This window comes from Halichoeres trimaculatus, unplaced genomic scaffold, assembly GCF_033239565.1.
Source record: "Halichoeres trimaculatus isolate MK-OKI-2021-1 unplaced genomic scaffold, fHalTri1.1 fHalTri1_scaffold_21, whole genome shotgun sequence".
NCBI lineage: Eukaryota > Metazoa > Chordata > Actinopteri > Labriformes > Labridae > Halichoeres > Halichoeres trimaculatus.
Genome location: NW_027437199.1, coordinates 17,478,528 through 17,497,549, shown reverse-complemented (window position 1 = coordinate 17,497,549; position 19,022 = coordinate 17,478,528). Strand labels below are relative to the sequence as shown.

At 39.9% G+C, this 19,022-nt stretch overlaps 1 protein-coding gene across 1 annotated transcript; it reads right to left on the bottom strand.

The window, feature by feature from the left end:
- Positions 1–864: 864 nt before the first annotated feature.
- Positions 865–17,624, bottom strand: dcp1b (decapping mRNA 1B). The gene is made up of 11 exons (XM_074697817.1): positions 17,208–17,624; positions 15,845–15,885; positions 15,460–15,587; positions 7,226–7,292; positions 6,781–6,937; positions 5,635–5,733; positions 4,752–5,496; positions 4,583–4,633; positions 3,926–4,173; positions 3,637–3,804; positions 865–3,120 (listed from the first exon to the last, which is right to left on the bottom strand). Exons 1-11 carry the CDS (start codon positions 17,364–17,366, stop codon positions 3,043–3,045), a joined length of 1,941 nt encoding a protein of 646 aa, XP_074553918.1. The 5' UTR covers positions 17,367–17,624; the 3' UTR covers positions 865–3,042.
- Positions 17,625–19,022: the final 1,398 nt, after the last annotated feature.

Below are 19,022 nucleotides of genomic sequence, written 5' to 3'. Positions count from 1 at the left end.
ACAGTGTTTGCTCTTTCTCCTTGAATTAATTTTTATCCAAGATATAATGAGTCAGAGAGATTAAAGATAAAGTGTACAGACTAACACATAGGGTAGCAATTACACAGTATGCACTCATTCATTTAGGTGGTTATCTAAAATAATATAAAATAAAAAAACACATATATTCATGTTCATATATAGTCAACAGTCACTGTTGCTGCTGATCCAGTGATGATGTGTTGCTGTTCATCAGAAAGCTGAAATGACAAGGATATTAAGCAAAGGTAGACAATGATTCAAATATAAATGATCATCACTGGCTCATGGACTTTTCATATACTTTTTTTTTTGTGCTTCCAACACTTTTATTAGCTCAGCTCAAGCCTAACAGGGATGCACTTGATAGCTCTCAGGCATGTTTTGTGGTTCAAGGATGTGAACCTGGATCAAATGTGAAACTCCAGATGTCATTCTTGACTTCAGAGACAGGAACTGGAAAAAAAAAAAAGACAGTTATTAAAAAATTAGGACAGTAGTGCTCAACTAGTCTGGCTTCAACTTCTCAATTTTTTTTTAAAAAGAGAAGATGTTTTTTGTCCGAAATAGCAAGTAAACTTTGTATTACATAACATTACCTCCCCAGGCAAAGGCCCAAAGCCAACTGGAAACAGTCTATGACCCACTTTTGGGTTGCGACCCACCAGTTGAGAATCACTGTTTTAGGAAGCATTACACAATGTTGTACATGCAATCCAAAAACCATGAATAGGTACACTGTGGCCTTCTATAATTTGTTCACTTGGCGTGGCCAGTGCACCCATATCACGTGCAGCCTGAGTTTGCATCCAGCTAGAGGTCCACACGTTATTGCCCCCGCTCTCCCCCCTAGTTTCCAGTTGTCCTATCCTCCCCAGATATAAGGTTGTAAAAGCCCCAAAATATCTTTTTTTCTAAAACAAAGACAAGTTTGTTACACAAAGTTATTATTTCCATATGCATTAAAATCTGTAGTCAAGATAAGAACCCAAACAAAAAGCAACAGTCAGCACAGGCTTCTGTAACAGGTATTTAGTAGCTCTGCTGTATTGGTTCATACTGTGTTCTCAGTTAAGTGGGACAAACACTGCTAGTGACTTAATATTGGAAAAGCTTGTGTTGCATTAAGTCTATAGAGACACTAAGACACGGTCACTAAATACTGCTGGGTGTTTGAAAAGCAGTTGATTAATCAGTGTAGACATTATGTTACATTATTGATTTTGTGACATTGAAGAAACGAGTCTTGCCTACCTGTGGTCTGGATCAATGTAAAATAATAAAGACGTTGATACGGCTCAGTATGCAGATCAATAAAAACAACAAACTGGCAGAGAGAAAACAGCAGATGAGGTTTGAAAACATTTAATAACCAATTAAAATATATTCCAGTTTATTTCAGAGAAAACATCTGTGACAAATAAAGAAAAGTGTAAATATGCTTCTTTTAAAATTCCAATGTCTTTATAGTATTTTATCTGCGATGTTTGAAAATGTGGTTAAATCAAAATCAGTATAACTGTAGATATTCTAACAGATATTTTTGCTGAACATAACATGCTGGTTATTTGTACCATGAGAACAATACGCTTTGCTTCTTAAGTATAAAAATAGGAAAAAAATTATACTCTCGATAGAATGTAGCACTCAGGTTGAGCTGAGAACTCATCAAACTTTGAATCCTTTGTACAAATTCCTTTTTGTTGCTGCTGTTGTCTGTATTTGTGTATTTTTTGCAAGATATTATGAAGTCTGAGTTTAGCAAAGAAGCTAAACAAAAGCTAAAACCAATGACTGACTCAATGTAACATTTCTTTCATGTCTGACTTCACTTGAAATGGGTGACGACCTCCCACAACACATGGTGCAGGAGTATTTTTTACACATCTTCTTCTAAAGTATTGGTTTGAGCAGGCCCATAAACTCCAAAGAAGTAATATAAGTTATACATTAATAGAGCTTTTGATGGTTATATTAGCTTAAATTTTAAGTGGTCATTTCTTTATCAAGACTTCAAATTAATACACCAGCTGTTGTCGAGACAATCATAAAATTTCAAGTTATAGCTCTGGCAGAGAGAAAGCTTTTGTGCGTGATAACAAAAGAGCAAACAGCCATTCTGACTGGTTCATCTCTCCTTTTCCATCTGTTTGTGTAACTGTCTAAAAAAAAAGTCCACCTCAGAATGAGCTCTCTGTGAGGTAGTGCAGAGGAACTATTTCCTGTACTTCTCCTTTCCTTCATGTTTGACGGATACTGTGTCATTCTAAAGTCTTTCTGGGTTGATAATAAACTTGAGAGGATGAAAAATTAAACTAGGAGAAGAAAGGTTGAGGTGTCTGTTTGATAAAACTTTAAAAAGAATCTGGGTGGCGACTTAACTTCCAGAAGAAATGTCTTCAGAGAGAAAAATTGTAATTTAAAAGAATTTCAAATCCATGAATCAAATTCTACTTACATCAAAACTTACTTAATTTTCCAAATATACAGAAAAAACATGTTTAACATGTTTGACACTCTAATTTCTGAGTTAAGTCTGAGTGTTTTTTCTCAGTGCTGGTTGTTAGCCCAGGAAGACCAGGAGGTTGAGTAGAATAAAATCACTGGTTCAGACTTCAAGGGGCAAAAAAATTAAATAAATTATTGCTACACTTGGTGAAAAGAAAGCTGCAGACTACTGAAGTCCAACACCTCGGAAGTGCAAGGCTGCTGCATATTTGTCTTCACTGAGAGTGAACCTGTTACAGGCTACATTTCCTTTAACAACAGGTGAGGTCAGGACAGTACGGTTCTGCCACATTTGTGCCGATAATCTGTGCTTCAAAGAGCTTTGTTGTGGTTTTTTTTTAACATAAACTAATTCTGTTGCATCCAGAGAGTTGATATGAAGTTGAGAGAGGTGATAGTGCAGAGGAGACACATGGAGTATGTGTGATAGTCAGAGCAGGACCCAGGCCAAGTGTAAGGAGAAGCCTGCTTTAAACACGGTGTAGGTTTAGACCAAGCAGAGAGGGTGGAGAGTCATCAGAACTTGGTGCTGGAGTCGTTAACACAGCGGCTGATGTAGGTTTCGTAGATGGTGTCCAGGAATGAGCTGTCAGTCTGAAACACACAAGCAAACATTAGTGCCCTGCATGAATGCATGTTTGTTTGCCCTTATGACCTGGCTGTTTCACAAAACACTGGATTCTGTTTGGTCAAAAAAAGAGAAATGAGTCTGGTATATACTTAATATTACTTATGATTTACTTAAAGAACATGAAATCTGGTATTCAATGTTAATGGCTGACCAGTGACAAGGAAAGAGAAAGACAGGGGGTAAAACACAAGCAGGAGCGGAGAAGGAGGTTCAACAGAGCAGGGAGTAAGTAAAACAAAAAACTTAAATGAAACTGTGACAGGATTGTACTGTTGCAATGAAAGCGCTAAAACTATTGATTCATTTTTTAATGGAACAAATAAATAAGTAAAAATTTAAAAGCGTAACATAATGAGAGAAATAACACATAGTGAGCAGGTGGTTATGCAAATTATAATCCTAACAGGGTGAGCAAGACTCCAATGCAAAACCAAAAGCAACGTGTCCAGTGTCACGCCATTTGAGTCGTTTCCTCTTACTTGGATCAGGTGCAGAAGAGAAGCTTGAAGCTGGCTTTTGGACAGAACTCTGGAATCCCTGGAAGCTTCTGCTGACACCCCGCTGCTTGGCTTTGCCTGAGTGAACACGCTGGGAGACAGGAGCAGGACGGGGGCCACAGTGGCTGGTATCCTCTGAGGGAAGGTGACCTGTAAAAAAAAAAAGAAAAGAAAAAAAAAGGCAGTTATTGGAGGTTGTCTATATATTCTTCAATAAAGTTTTACTCAAACTTGAGGCAAAAATAACAATAAGTCAAAAAGAGCTTCTCACTGAGTTTAAATTGCACTCCTGAAACTGGGATGAAGCATTTTGACCGGCAGTGGCTGCACTTGGATTTACAATCGGGGCCACTATCGAGCCAGGGCCTTGACTCTGAGTGGGAGCCAGAAACCGAGGGGCCAGTCCAGGACCGAGCCGAGGAGCATTATGGGAGACCAAGTTTTGCTCTTGCTGGACCAGTTGGAGCTTTTGGAGGAGTTCATGGGGCGACACTACGCCGGGCATCTGGGCAAACAGAGCTAGCAGGAGAACAGAGATTGAACAATTAGAAAAAAATCCAAAAACAATAGCACAACTATTAAACAGTTACAATACATTTAATACACAACCTACAAGGGTTGTCAAGATTTTAAAAAATACCAGTTTTTCTTCACAAGAACCAAAACACTGAGTACATAACCCTTTTAATCAAGCTGTCCTTTACAGATGTTTCAGTTTGTGACGCCCAAAATTAGCTGGTCCAGAAACCAGTGACCCCCATGCTATAGAAATACACTACGCCAATTCAAAAACAGACAAAAACAAACAAAAAAGGCCTAAAATACTTAATTTAGCTGATCTGTGGAGTATCAGACCACCTGGATGCACAGATTGCTTTCTTTCCTAAACTAATGTGTTGGTACGGCAGCTTTCAAACCAAAGTCTTACCTTGAGGAGGTTGGAGGACTTGGTCATTGGTCACCTGAGTTGGCAGCAAACCTGGGTAAGCAACAAAACAGAGCTGTAACTTGTTTTTTTAAAATGTGGTTAATGCTTAAAGATTTAATCTTTTAATAATCTGTAAATATATGAGAGTGCGCATAGAAAAATGCCCCACCTGCTCCCTGGCTGCCATGCTGCACCTCTGCTAGAGGTTTATTCAAGCTAACAAAATGCTGCCTGCTTTGTTGCTCCTGGAGATGAGACCACGCCACAGGCTGTGAAGACAGATGAGGGTTTTGTTGCTGTAGAGGTGGAGGGTGGGAGCAACGTGGCTGTGGAGCAGCAGTCGTAAAGGAGGCGAAGGAGGGTGGGGGAGCGGGCTGAGTTTGGAAAAGTCTCTTGATAGGGTCAGGATGGAGCTGCTGCTGAGGAAGATGATGATGATGGTGGATCAGATGGTGATGGTGATGCCCAAGAGGCAACCCGTTGTCAAAGAGCCTGTTTTCAGGGGACTCGGGCACGGTTTGGAGCGCCACTCCGACTCCCCTGGGTCCCTGGATGAGCTTCTGAATGGCCGGGCAATGCTGGTGCTGATCCTGCTGCTGCTGCACAGCAACAATGCCACTGTCACCTCCGACTGTTTGTCCTGTAATCAGAGCCCCGACGCCTCGATCTGGGCCTTCAGGTGTGATCACAGTCCCTTCGTTGGAGGTGATAACTCTCCCAGAGTTCAGCGCCCCCTCATAGCTGAGAGCGCGGGCTACAGGTGGGTGAGTGGCTTTGGAGGGTGAACCTGTCCCGGCTCCAGGGGCAGCAAACGGAGAGACCGGGTGAGGTTTTTTGTGGGGCTGGTTGTGCTGCTGTTTGGTGCCAAAAAGAGTGGCAAGAGAGAGAGGCTTGGGTTCAGCGCCCTCGGTGTCCTAGAAAGAGAACAGAAACGGTAAAACTTAAAAAAGTAGAGGGAACGTCTAAATCTGATGCAGATTGTTCTGAAGAACTTTTAAATAAACGAGGTGGTCTTATTTGTAGTTTGTTTGTAACGGCAGCTGTTGTTCTACCTGAGTGTTGGGTTTGACAGGGATCGGTTTGATGAGGTTGGGGTTTCCACAAAGCATACTGCTGCCACTGATCTCCTTTGGCTCTGATGTGGACTGCCCCTGAGAAAAAGAAAAAATGATTGAAATATAAATGAAATAACACAAAATAAGCAGCAACCATCAGAGGAAGTGACATGAGTGATGACTTTTTTAGTTGATCGCAGAAAGGGAGCTGATACGCTTCGGATGAAAACCTGACCCAGAATCAGAATCTTAGGCATAAACATGACGTGTATCTAAGAGGTTAGATATTTAAAATGTTGGCAGATCTTTTGCTCAGCATCAATTCTTGTTGCTAGGCGCTGCCCCGATGTGTGTGCCTGTTGCAGCAGCTCTCTCTTTTTTGTCCGTTTCTTGTTATATTTTCGTCTCTTTTTCGTCATCTTTGCATTTGGAGTGGGTTATTGCTTTGTCTGGTTGTATGTTTACATGTGAAATCAGCTGTTAGCAGCCTGTAGCATGTCAAAGCTAACCGGTGCAAGGCCTGATGTTTTCCCACAAGGTGAGGAGAAGGAGGTGAGGATGACGTGCTGATTCTTGGTGTGAGCTAAGAAGTGACGACATCGACCTGTCCTTCCATCCATTGTTATGAGGAACGTAAGATCTATCTCCAATAAGATGGACAAGCTAGCTGTGCGAACTTAGCGACAGAGGGAATGCCAGAGGGCAGAGTAGCATCATGCTATTCACATAGTTAATGGAGCTAACACTGGACATGAATGCCACATTGCAGGAACTTCACCTGCTGTGAGCAGACAGGATCCAGGAGACAGAGACTGAACAGACTGCTGAAGAAGCTCAGTCCTGGACCCTGTGGAGGTGGAGGCTGGCTGAACTGGACAATGATGGACAAGCTGTCATCAACTATTTTCTTATGGACATTTTTGCACTTTCTATACACTTTACTTTTGTTTTCTTGATTGCTGCTGTTACTCCTCCTAAATTTCCCCTCGTGGATAAATGAAGTATTTTCTATTCTATTCTATTCTATTCTATTCTGTTTTGTTGTATTTTATTCTATCAGGAATGTGAATCATCAAATAAAGTCTGGAACACAAAAATAAACTCAGAGTGATCCATGTGTAACTTTTCCCACCTATTTCCTACCTTGTCAAATTCTGTCCTTGCTTTTGTCAACATCTTGATGATGTCCACTCCCTTCCCTTCACTCCCTCCTCCTCCTCCTCCGGCTTCTCCTCGCCCTCCTCCTGGGGACAGCCATCCACCCTGAGACTGAGCCAGGGCCTGCTCCTGCTGGGTCAGACTGCACAAAAACACACAAATGAGTCCATGTGGGGATAAAGAGAGGACCTAAAAGTGAACAGTAAAGTAGCAAACTTTCTACCACAACTTCCCCTCAACCCAAAATGCTTAAATGTGATTGAGTCAGAGTAAAAGGACATTAAAATTTACGATGCTTTTAAACTCTGACCGCTTGTTTGCTTCCATTCATGAACATGTTTATGTCTCTGCTGTGTGGAGACTGAAATTTGTAGCAAACCAAATCTTATTTTAGCTTTGTTTGTTTTGTAGATTTACTAATAGCGCTTACATCTTCATCTTCTGGGCAACACGCTCACAGTCCTCCTTATCGTAAAACCAAATCCCATGAATAACCACTGCGAGGAGAGGAAGAGAGAAAACAAAGGTCAGTAAAGGGAAAAAACAGTCATCTTTTATCCATATTTCCTCAAAGTGATCCTTGTGTTCAGTTATCCCCAAGTCTATGGTTTAAAAAAATAGCCTCAAAACGAATAAACCTGCCTGTTTAATTTTATGACGTACCAGCCAGGAGGATCAGATGAAACAATAGAATGAGTTTCTTACAATCATATTGATGCACAGACAGGCTGTCGTTCTGGTATGACATCAGTGCAGTCCCACTGGACCAGTAAACCGTTTATTATTAGACCTACTGGATTTAAACTGAGTCATTTCCCAATGGGTGCAGAAGCTACCGGAGCCATTACAAGTCCCAGGAGTCTCTTTAGTTACATAAACATGTTCAACAAAGGAGGGGAAAGTTAACAGTCACACTTATTTGTAACCGAACAGAAAGTAGGTTGCATTTAATGACACAATCAATCACATTTCTCTTTCCAAACTGGTCCCTAAAAGCAGAATGCAACCAGTAAATATGTTGAACAATTATAAATCATAGTCACGAGAGAGAAACTCCCCCAGGGACAGGTTTCAGGAATCAGAACGTATAACAGTCCCTCTTGTATTTTCACCTTCGTACGTCGGTACGTTTGGTTTATGACAGGGGTGGGCAAACTTTTTGATTCATTGGCCACAATGGGTTCTAACAATTGACAAAGGGGCCGGACCAGGAGCAGATGGATGGAGTGCTTTGGTAACTATCAGGGTATCATTCGTTCATTCCATATCTGTTTTAGAATCCAAAATCGGGAAATGGATAACGACTTGTTATTCAATTTTTTGTTTTCAAATCAAAAATCAGAAAACAAGTAACGGTCTAATTTTCGCTGTTTGATTTTGTTTTGAAATTAAAATTAGAATAGGAGAGAATGGAATTATAATGGGATTTTTAATCCGCGTATGGTTTGTTCTTTCGTTTTTCTGTTTCAAAACAAAATAAAACAAAAAAACAGACTTGTTCTTTTGTTTTTCTGTTTCAAAACAAAATAAAATAAAACAAAAAACAGACTTGTTTTTTTGTTTTTCTGTTTTAAAACCATAACAGAATTACAGAAAAACATGTTTTTCCTGTCCTGGTTTTAAAAATGAAAAACAAAAAATAATTAAAGATTGTGTCAAAATTGTTTGTGTGATATTTTGATATTAATTGTGAACTCTCTTTATAGAAAACATCAGAATTGCAGGGAAAATAAAACATTAGTTTATTCATTTTCAAGTTTGTGTGGGCCGTAGTTTGCCCATGCCTGGTTTATGATGTTCAGCAACACTGACAATGAAACAACATTTCCTCTTACTAAGGCAGTGCAGTGGTGAGCATAGCATGCAGCAGAAGGGAGTCAAAGGATTTCCAGATACAACAAGGACCGTAGCCCCTGTATAAGGGGCTCACTCCTCAGTTGCTAGGCCAAACCAGCGCCTCAGAAAATACAACTTAAAGAGGGGGTACTCTGCTTTTTCCTATTTAAAAAAATGAATGTAAAGTAAAAATGCTGGATGTTCATACAAAACGTGCAGATTATCAAACAGCTATCAATTCATATGCTGTAGAAGTCCCTGAATCTGTCTGTAAACCAATCAAAATGGTCTGTTAGAGAAAGATCTTCATGAAATCTCCGCAAGACTTGCTGAAATGAGGTTATCATATAAGGATCTCCTGACTGGTTTTTGATGCGTAGCATGGCCTCAAACACAAAGCTCTGCCCCAACAGGCCTCCAGAAGGCTGGCCAATCAGAAAGAAGGGGGCTTGTGAAGCGAAGAGCCTTAAAGTGACAGCATTTAAAACAAAGAATTTTAGACTGAAACTGAGTACAGGGTTTTCTAAAACACCAGTGTAGAAAAGAAAAGATTTTTATGAGCTGTAAATCATGTAAAGCTGAAACAGGGTCACAAGAAGGACAAAATAAAGACACAAAAAAGGAAAATACCCCCTCTTTCAACATCAAAATGTTTAACAATTAATTTATAATCAACAGCTGCTACTTTAAATAAAGTATCTTTTCTTCAGGAATTTATTATCCATATCTGTTTGTTATTCTCTTTTACAAATATTTCTGGACCTGAACCAGGACCAGTATACATGATGACATAACACATCTATACCTTGTACAAACTCAAAATGATTGAAAAGGTTAGAAAAGCTCTAATCTGAGTGAGCACTCCTTACCCACATTCACTGACTGGGAACTATTCTGGCAAGCACATGTACAAAAAAAGACTGTGAGGTTTGATACCAAGTCTTTATCAAGACAGCGTGACATCAACTCACACCTCAACACAGTGTGTCTAAAGTGGATATCTGAGAGAGATAACACTGATCCAAAAAGGAAAAGAGGTGAAGTGTTTAAGATAAGAAAAAAAGATAACAGGAAAGTGAAGGAGAAGAAATGTGAAGAGAAATAATAGGGGGGTCTACTTTAAGACAAACACGCATTTCCCACAAAGACAGACATGCAGAAAAATACACAAAACACAGTGCTGGCTTCAAAAAGGGCTGGACTAGTCACTGAGGTCAGTATAGATGAGGGCAACAGGCAGAAAGGGAGAGGCGCACTCACAAACACACACACACTGAGTTCAGTTGAGCCTGGGAAAATATCAGCCCCAGTACCAAATAAGTAACTGCAGTGGGAGCCTGTCTGGTGGGGCCAGAGCCACTTAGTGTTCACTGGGGATGAGACAGTTTGACAGAAATGGAGAGAGGCACGCGGTCAAAGCCAGAGAGCTGGAAAATCAAGAGGAAAAATAAGGGAGACAGGTAGAAAATGAGAGGAAGTGAGGTGTGTGAGGGAGAGGGATTATCGCTGTGTCCATCAAGGGGAAGAGATCTGGTGGGGAGAGCTGTTAAGCTGTCAAGACAACAGAAGCTGAGATGAGTCAATGGAAGAAAGACGGCAAAACAAAAAAAATGTTGAGTCAAAGAGAAAGTGATGGGTTCTCACACGTTTCATGCTGCTGTCGCCCTCCAAAAGCACAAAGCTGAGTGATATAAACCCTTCAGAGAGGAGAGACGCAGAGTGGGTGGGGGGAGTACTACGACCAGTGACACTGATAAAAGCAGGCACAAGTTTAAGCTATCAGGGTGAATGTTGGAGGGAGTGGGGTTCCAGTCAGCAGTCAGGACAGAGGATCTCTCTTCAGTCAGTTAAATACTGGCTAAAGGAACGAGGCTGTGACGCTGGGTCAAAGTTTCATGGGCAGATACCTTCAGGAGGAGGAGGAGGAAGAGTGTAAATCAAACCTGAGAGTTACAGTTTGAATGAGTTATTGGACAAGTTCGTTGTAACCTTGTTAATGAAGGTTACGAGTCACCGAGGACTGGAGCTCCTTCCAAAGCAAGCGCAGGACCACGTGGGATCATCTGCTGTCGACCTGCAGTCACTCTGACAGGACTACAGCTGGACTTGGATTCATATTTAATTTCAGAGGATAATTACTTCCTTCTTTTTTCCCCCCATAGTTTGGGAAGCATTAGCTTAATTCCTCTCTACTCTGCTGGGACTTCACTCCTGAAAAAGGCAAAATAAGACGGCTTTGTTCTCATAAGGCGACATTGCATTTTTCAGAGGGTTTAAAAGTAATTTAAAGACACAGTAAGTGTTTTGGCTGCGACCCAAACTGCACTACAGGGACTATTTAGAGGACAGTATATCGAGGATATTTCCAAGCAGAAGCTGGACCATAGATGGATTAGGTGTGCTGATCAGCTCTTACAGTAACACACATGCATGCTTGGGATAACTGTTGTCAGAGGATAAATATCACTTCTTTTGTTTGTAGGAATGGAATTCATGGCATCAAAGGAGGAGTAGGAACTCAGATTTACAGTTACAGAAACTTTCATCTAAGACAACATCGTAGCTATTGTCCAACAATTAAGTCTCCCCCTCAGGGTTGATCGCAGGTACGTTTCAACAGCGCTCTTCCTGCTAAAGCTCATTTCCAAAGAGGCTTTGCTACATCTGCTGCAACAGCACAAGAAAAATCTTCAAAGAAGAATCATCACACCACCTCAGGCTCTACTTTAATACATCTTTTTGCCAGATAAGGGATTTATGTGGCAGCAGTTCAGCGTCCAATTGGAGCAGTTTGGAGCCCTACAGAGATCTTAGAAAAGTCACCACTTGACTTTCAGACCTGCGGAGCCATGCTGAGAGGCCTGTTTCAGAGGAAACCCAAACATGAGAGACTGGAGGAGGAACCAGAGGTCAGATTTAAAGGATCACTGGTGTCTGAGAGAGACCTGGGATATACATACGTACAACCAGGAGGTAAGAGTGTATCTGATGTGCACAACACTTCCTAGGCAGAGAAGTCTACTAGTCTTTGGCTGATCCAGAATACTGTGCTGGGCTTGTGGGCTACAGTGCAATTCACCAATTCACATCAGCAAGAGCTGTAATAAAATATGAGCAGCGTAAGTAGTGTTTTTATTACAGATACATCAATTCTATCCTCCATTGAGAGTACGAAAAAATAACATAAATCCCATTTTCCAAAATGGCATTGTTCTATTTTTAATGGTTTCATGGTCTGAGGTATAGTTTTTATTAGACAGATTTCTGGTTTACAATAGGACTGTATAAAACTATCTAAAATCACAGATAGACTATCCATAAATAAGCCATAGAAGCTGTTGTTTGGCATTCATGACAAAGCATTTTTATTAAATCAGCTGATAAAATAATAAAAAGGTCAATAGTAAAACCTTCACACTGAGATCACAGTTTGATCTCAGTGGCACTAAAAGTCAGACATATGCAGGCTTAGGGAAGTTTTCCTCTCCTTGGGAATTTACATCATTATACCATTACAGCCTGTAATTCAAGCACTGATTTTTCCTTTAACATTTAAAAAACAAAAGAAAAAATCTGATATATCATTAAACTGAATGTATGTATTAGAGAAACAGTAGAATAAAACAATATGAAGTTAATATGAAGCAAGCATGGCTGTTGTAATGACCTTGTTTGGTATCTTTTTATAAACTTGTTTCCACAAGCAAAAATCTCAAATTAAGCTCAAACATAGGGATTACTCACTTTCTGTTATTAAATCAGTGGGATGGAGGCCCAAAAGATAAACATGGATGAACACCCTTGAAAAAATGAAGAAAACCACTGCATTCATATCATATACTTTTCCCCCAGTTCTATTATTTACAATTTTATGTTGGAGTGAAATTAGTATGTTTATGGAATTAACTATGATATTTCACACAATTTCAAATACACAAATATATGACACATGCAAATTCCCTCAATAAGGTGTCTCATTTACGGAAAATAACTAATGATTAATGAAAAGGTGCGGTATTTTCCTGATGCAAGTACTGGTATCAGTAACGGGTATTATGATACTGGCCTTATTTCAAGGTATCGGTACTAGGGAAGGCTGCCAATACCAGCAGCCGATACTCAAGGCAAAAAAAAAAAAAAAAATCATACGTCGAGTAAGTCCTCCTCACCAGTAGTTAGCGCTACATCCCTGCTTCAGGTCCTGTTTACAATATGAATGATCCAGGGAGAGTTAACAGTTTAACTGTTTTATTTTGCACTTCAGTTTGTTTTTTTTAAAAAATCACTAAAACTCTGACAGTCGTTAGTTTTACTTTGCACTTTTGTTAATTTATTGAAAACAAATCAGAGAGAGTTGTTTGTGTTTTATTTTGGACTTAATATCAGAGTGACTATGCTGTCTATTTTCAAAATAATCTGTCACTGATAATTGAAATTTTATACATCAAAAGTATTACTAGTATCGGTACTAGGTATCGGTGAGTATTCAAGAGGGAGTAATCGTACTGAAAAAAAATGGTATCAAACATCCTGAGTTTTAATTAACAAAGAGTGGAATAACCCTGATCTATACCACACTCTATGTGAAAATGAAAGCAGCTTACTTTTGTCTGATGACACATCAGGTACCTCAGGAAGGCGGTTGAGGTGTTCTATACTGAAATAAAATTTCTTCCATTGATGTAAAAACGCTGCTTTTTAGAATTTTTTAAATTTTCAAGAGCTATTCATCAGCTATTACGACAGGTGAATGACTAAGTTTTTGCTAACAGGCTGAGAATTCACTGGTAATGAACCTTAATAGCTTAATTTTTTGTTAAATTATTCAGCCACTGAAATCAGCACCAGTTCGAGTATCCTGTAAAGACCTTGTACAGACCAACTACAGCCAAACAACACACCGTCAAAGGCACAGTTAGTGGACTTCTTATGCAGAAAAGGGGGCAGCTACTGTTTGGAACTACAGCTGCTTAAAGGAAGGAATGTAAGAACCTTAGTTACTATCATCTTTGCACAGCGTAAGCAATCAGGACTCACTCCGACCACATTTCTCCTCCCTGAATCTTGCCCTCTTCTGTCGTATATCTCCAAAGCTTATTTTTAGCCCTGGGTGCCACTTTGTGCCAACTACCATTCCAGGAAGTAACGGCAGCGCTGAGAGCTAAATGTTTGTGTAATGATAAGATTCCACGACCCCTGCTCGCAAGGGTCGCGACACAGTGGGACTGGCAGCATTACACACAGCCTGGAGCCTACGTGTTCATGCAGATCAAAAGCTAGTCAGAAAAACAGCAACAACATGTTTTTTGTCTGAGATGTGTTCCTGTACTGAAGAAGTTTTGTGGAAAAGATACTTCTACATTAAAAAAATATTACCAAGTAAATGCTTGGTTTGGTTTTGTCATGCTGTACTTAGTAGACTTCCACAGATTCCACATGACTCCTGGATAAATAATGTACTTTGATGCATCAATGCCAGTAAATTACAGCAGCTGGTGATACAATCAGTATGAGTGTAACCTTCTGTATTTCTCCTTTTTGGGTGCCTCGTAAGCTGTCTTACATCAGTATACGCATCTGGAAGCAGTGACCATCAGGTTTGCTATGCAACCAATGCACATATTTCTTTTTTATCAGAGGGAACATTATTAAGATGAAGGGTAATTACTGACTGTACATGCAGTGAAATGTCTCTCCTTCTCAGAGAGGTGAATGTTAGCCTTCTGCTTGCAGTATATCTATTATTACTGACCATATCCAGAGGCTTCTTCTATCCCACAGAATCTTTAAAGTGTTTTCAGTGCAGTTAATCCTGGTGTAAAACATTTTAAGAGCTCACTTCTTGGTGTTTAATAGCAGCTAACTGTCAGTAAGAGCAGTGATGTCTAACAGTAAAGAGATCAAGGCAGGCATAAGGAATCTAAACCCAGTATTACCTTGACTCTAGCCCGATGGAGGCTGTGAGACCATGACACAGAAGAGAGGGGGGGTGGGGGGTCTGTGTGTGTCAGCGATTCCTGAGTGAGTGTGTGTTTGTATTATCGGTGACTGATGTGGTGTATCTAATCTCTGCTTTGTGGTGCTGTCAGGCTCTTCTCCCACAGGGACACTCTGCAACGTGTGTTTGTCTGCGTCTGTGTGTGTGTTAGTGCGAGCCAGATGTAGGTCCCAGAGAGAGAAAGAGAGAGGCTGGTAGAAAAGAGTCACCTCTGTACCTCTGCTCCTTATATGGTGTCAAGCACACATGAACAGTCGGCTGCACACTTTGGTCACTCTGCCAAGTTGTTTATCTTTTATCTAACTTCCTTCCTGTGGATAAAGATAGACCACGCAGGTCCTGAGGTCTCCGAATTTGAAGAGACATGCATCTCATTTGGAGTCTGAGCTGAAGCATAAACAACTTTCTTTACATGTACAGTAGCTTAGTGGCATGTGTGCAACGAAAGGGCTTCTCTTTTCATTCTTTTGTCACAGTTTGCTTCTTAATCACAGAGAAAGTTTGACATTTTCAAACAGCACTTTCTGGTGAAATGGTTCTCTCTGTGTCTTTTTCAGATTTGTTTTTGCGCCTCTCTGTATTAAAATGAATGTAACACATTGTTCCCCGTCTTTAAAACACACAGAGGTTTTCTTTATACTTTTAAGTGTTTGCAACTATTCCTGGTACTTTCAATAGATGTGCAAAAAATGTAAGCTACAAATGCCTCAAGGCATGGCTTGATATTAAGCAAAGTGAGAGAGCCCAAAGCAGGTCTTAAGTAAACAACTGCTTGAAAATACGTCAGGTATCAATTACTACAAAGAGTGTCTGTGTGAATGTGTCCTTACATCGAGCATTGCGGTAGAGCAAAAAAGGGTGCTGGAGTTGGAAGTCAAGGTCTTTGGTGATCGGCTCTGTCAAGTTCTCCATACTGAGTCTGTTCATGATGGTGAAACCATGCTTGGGAGACGCCAGTCTGAAATGTATATCATAGAAACAAGTCAGTCACATCACGATGTAAGAGACACTTTAATTAAGTTATGTCCACGTTTATTAATTACAGTATACACTCAACACTAAAACATGCTCAAGAAATATAACGGCAATACAGCTCACAGATTTAAGCTTGTTTCAACTTTGCACATTAAAGTTCTTAAAGACAGTTTTATAAAGAATGGTTTTTAAAAACTTGGCATGGAAAACCAAGGTACCAGAGATCATAAACGTTGTTACCTTGTGTAGATAAAAAGGGTGCCCTCCACCTCGGTCTTCTCCTACAAACACACACACACATATAAGAACAAGGTGATACACCCTGTTACCTAAATTTAGGGATTCATAGATGTCGCCGTGCTTGTGTGATATGAGTCAGACTCATCACTTAAACAAGAAAAACATAAACAATAAAGAAAACACTTGCTAAAACAATCATACACACACTTCATACTTTTTTTTACCTTTACATTATGGTTTGGGTCCATTTTGACCCAAGAAATACCCCACAGGAAGTGTCTATACCACATTATAAACTACAGATCTAAATGTCTTAAGAATGTTTCAAAAGCCTGGGTCACTTTAATAAATATGTGACTGATCCTTAAACAATGTTTTGGAGCGCAGAGTTCATTTAGAGAATAAAACATCTCAAACATAAAAAAACATTAAGCCGCAATGATTTAAACATGTTCTATTTAACTTGATAACAGCATGAACTTCTGTAACTGTCAGAATAAATAATGTTTAACTAATGAACCCATGAAACACTGTCCTGTAATTCAACATTTAGAACACAAACATTAGAAATGCTTATTAGACACTATTATGAACTGTTTGCATTTAAGCCAATTGCAGGAAAGTTTACTGTAGTCAGTTTTCTCCTTCATTGCCTTCCTGCTCTGACACATTCTCCTCTAGATCATGATCACCCTCTTTATCTCTGAAGATCAGGGGTTTGCTGTGCACCAAGTCTTCCTGCCATGATTTCAGTCACTTCAGGACGCAGTTCAGGACTCTTTATAATGTAATGAATCCCCAGCACCACCCTACCAAACCCAAATTGATTCTAATTTTTTATTTTATAGACTATATTTGGCACATTTAAGATGCAGATCTTGTGTCTGTATCAAGACACCCTCTGGATGATTTCTGTTCACTTTGTGCACCATGAATGATTAATCTCATGTTGTTGTACTATTTCACTATTTCAAGATAGCCCCATGCCTCTCCAAATGCCAGCAGGTGTCTGTCTCTGCAGAGACCTGGAAAAATGTGGGGGAACAGAGACGGTGACAGTGTCGAGCCCCATTCAACTTTGTCATCACTGTTCCATTAAAAATCCACACAAACATGGCCCGTACAGTTTCATACTTTAAGATACCCTTAAGTCAACCATAGTCCTTAAATTGAAACACAGTGGTAGAACTTAAATCAATCCCATCAGACAGGGAACAAATTTGGCCCGAACAGTGTGTACGGAGAAAAGAGTAGCGGGGATTGCAGGTGCAATAACTTGATTTGTGTGAAATCTGTGCCCGTCACAAAGCGCGCCTACAAAAACGCAGCTAAGCTACATTAGCATATCAAAGTTCAGACTTACCCACTCATTTTCCCGGTTGTTGTAAGTATACAGGGCAACTTGACTCGCCACATCCACGATGGTATTAATATATGGGTCTTGTCTTTTCAAGGCTGCAAGACTTATCTCCAGTCCTTTAGCGGTGAGGCAACCGCTGCTCCCTGCAGAAGTCTCTGTCATTGTTCCCTATGGAGAAGTTAGCTCGCTTCCTAGCTTCAGCGGCTAACAAGACAAAGACGGGCGAGAGAGAAAAACAAAAGTGACAGCTGAAGAAAATTAATATAACAGTTTCTCCGCGGAACCTTGTTCGGTAGATTAGGATTTATAAATCTGAAAAACAAATGAGTTATCAAGTTCTATCTGGCACGAGTGAGTTTGTTGGCGGCCATGTTTAACCGGAGAGATTGTAAACAACCAGACATGAGTAGTTGCTCTGCCGACTAGGAGATGTCAGGCTTATCAATCGATTCGGAAATTGTGATTAGGATGTTGAAATAGAAGTGGCCGTAGTACTATTATTTGGTCACATTCAGAACAGACATGTCAACAAGCCAACAGTCATACTAAGTGGTGACAGAAGCTTTAAAGGCAGAGGCAAAATACAAACTTTAAGATAGGGTCTGTAGGATTTCCTTACAAAACAAAATGTCAACCTTAACAGAAATGGTTTCTACAGGTCTCTGTACATGTGCAGTGTCTGTACCTGCTTCAATTTCCTCCTCAGCCTGTATGTTGATGATTTGGTTGTATGGGGACATTTCTTAGGGGAGAGTAGCGTAATTACATTAGCCAATCACAGCGCGCCAATAACGGAAGTAACTTGGCGGTTGATTTTCGCGAGTGTAAGCTAATCACAACAGCTACAGCAGTGGGCATAGCACGGGGAATAAAGACACAGCCAAAGTGAAAAAACACGGCAAACAGATAAAGCTTTTTTTCCTTTACGAAGGTAAAGCTTGACTGGACTTTTAGAAACTTTCTGGCACTTGGAGAGCAACACTGGACCAAGAGCAACGCAAGTTAGTCTTCTGGTAACCAGGTATGTGTCAAATACATGTGTCTAGCTTGTGCCAACTTGTCAAATGTGGTACAGGGCTCTCGAGTGTCTCTCACGTGAATAATCAACTCAACAGGTGATGTTTTTTTAAGTATCTATTTTTTATTTTATTTTATTATTACTTTTTTATGCTGCAGGTGGCCGATAAGCTAGCGAGTGTGTTCAGTAGCCACAGTCCGATGCAGTGGGAGTGCGCTGCCGCTGGCTCTGATCCAGGAGGAGGAGCCCAGTTCGAATGCTGTGTTTATGACAAGTAACAAGTAAGGAAAAATCTTGCAGACCCTACCTAAAAACCTAGCCTCTACATTTTTTAACAAAATATTTGAATTAAGCCACCAGCTTTCAAAGTGTAAACAAGGCAAATCATCAGATGAAATATCTTTGCATTTGCTAGCTAGCTTCAAAAACAGCTTTGCAAAAATTTATAATAAATAAATTAATAAATATAAGAAAATCAAACTCTCCAAAGGTTTATATGAGAATCATTCCAAAGTTTAACCCAAGGACTGTATTTAACCACAAAAAAATAAAACAAACAAACAAACAAACAGAAATTCATACCTTTTAGTGCAGTATAAAAACCTCTCCAATCACATTAAATCTTCTGATTAGAGAACTTTTTTGGTGTGGAAGCAAAATTAAATTTGCTTTGAACATTATTTGCCTTATTTTCAAACGGGATAATTCTTGAGTTGCATAATAGTAGAATTAATAAATAGTAGATCAGTATGAGCATAATAGTCTTATTAATAATATGTGTAGCTCGTTTTTGCAGAACC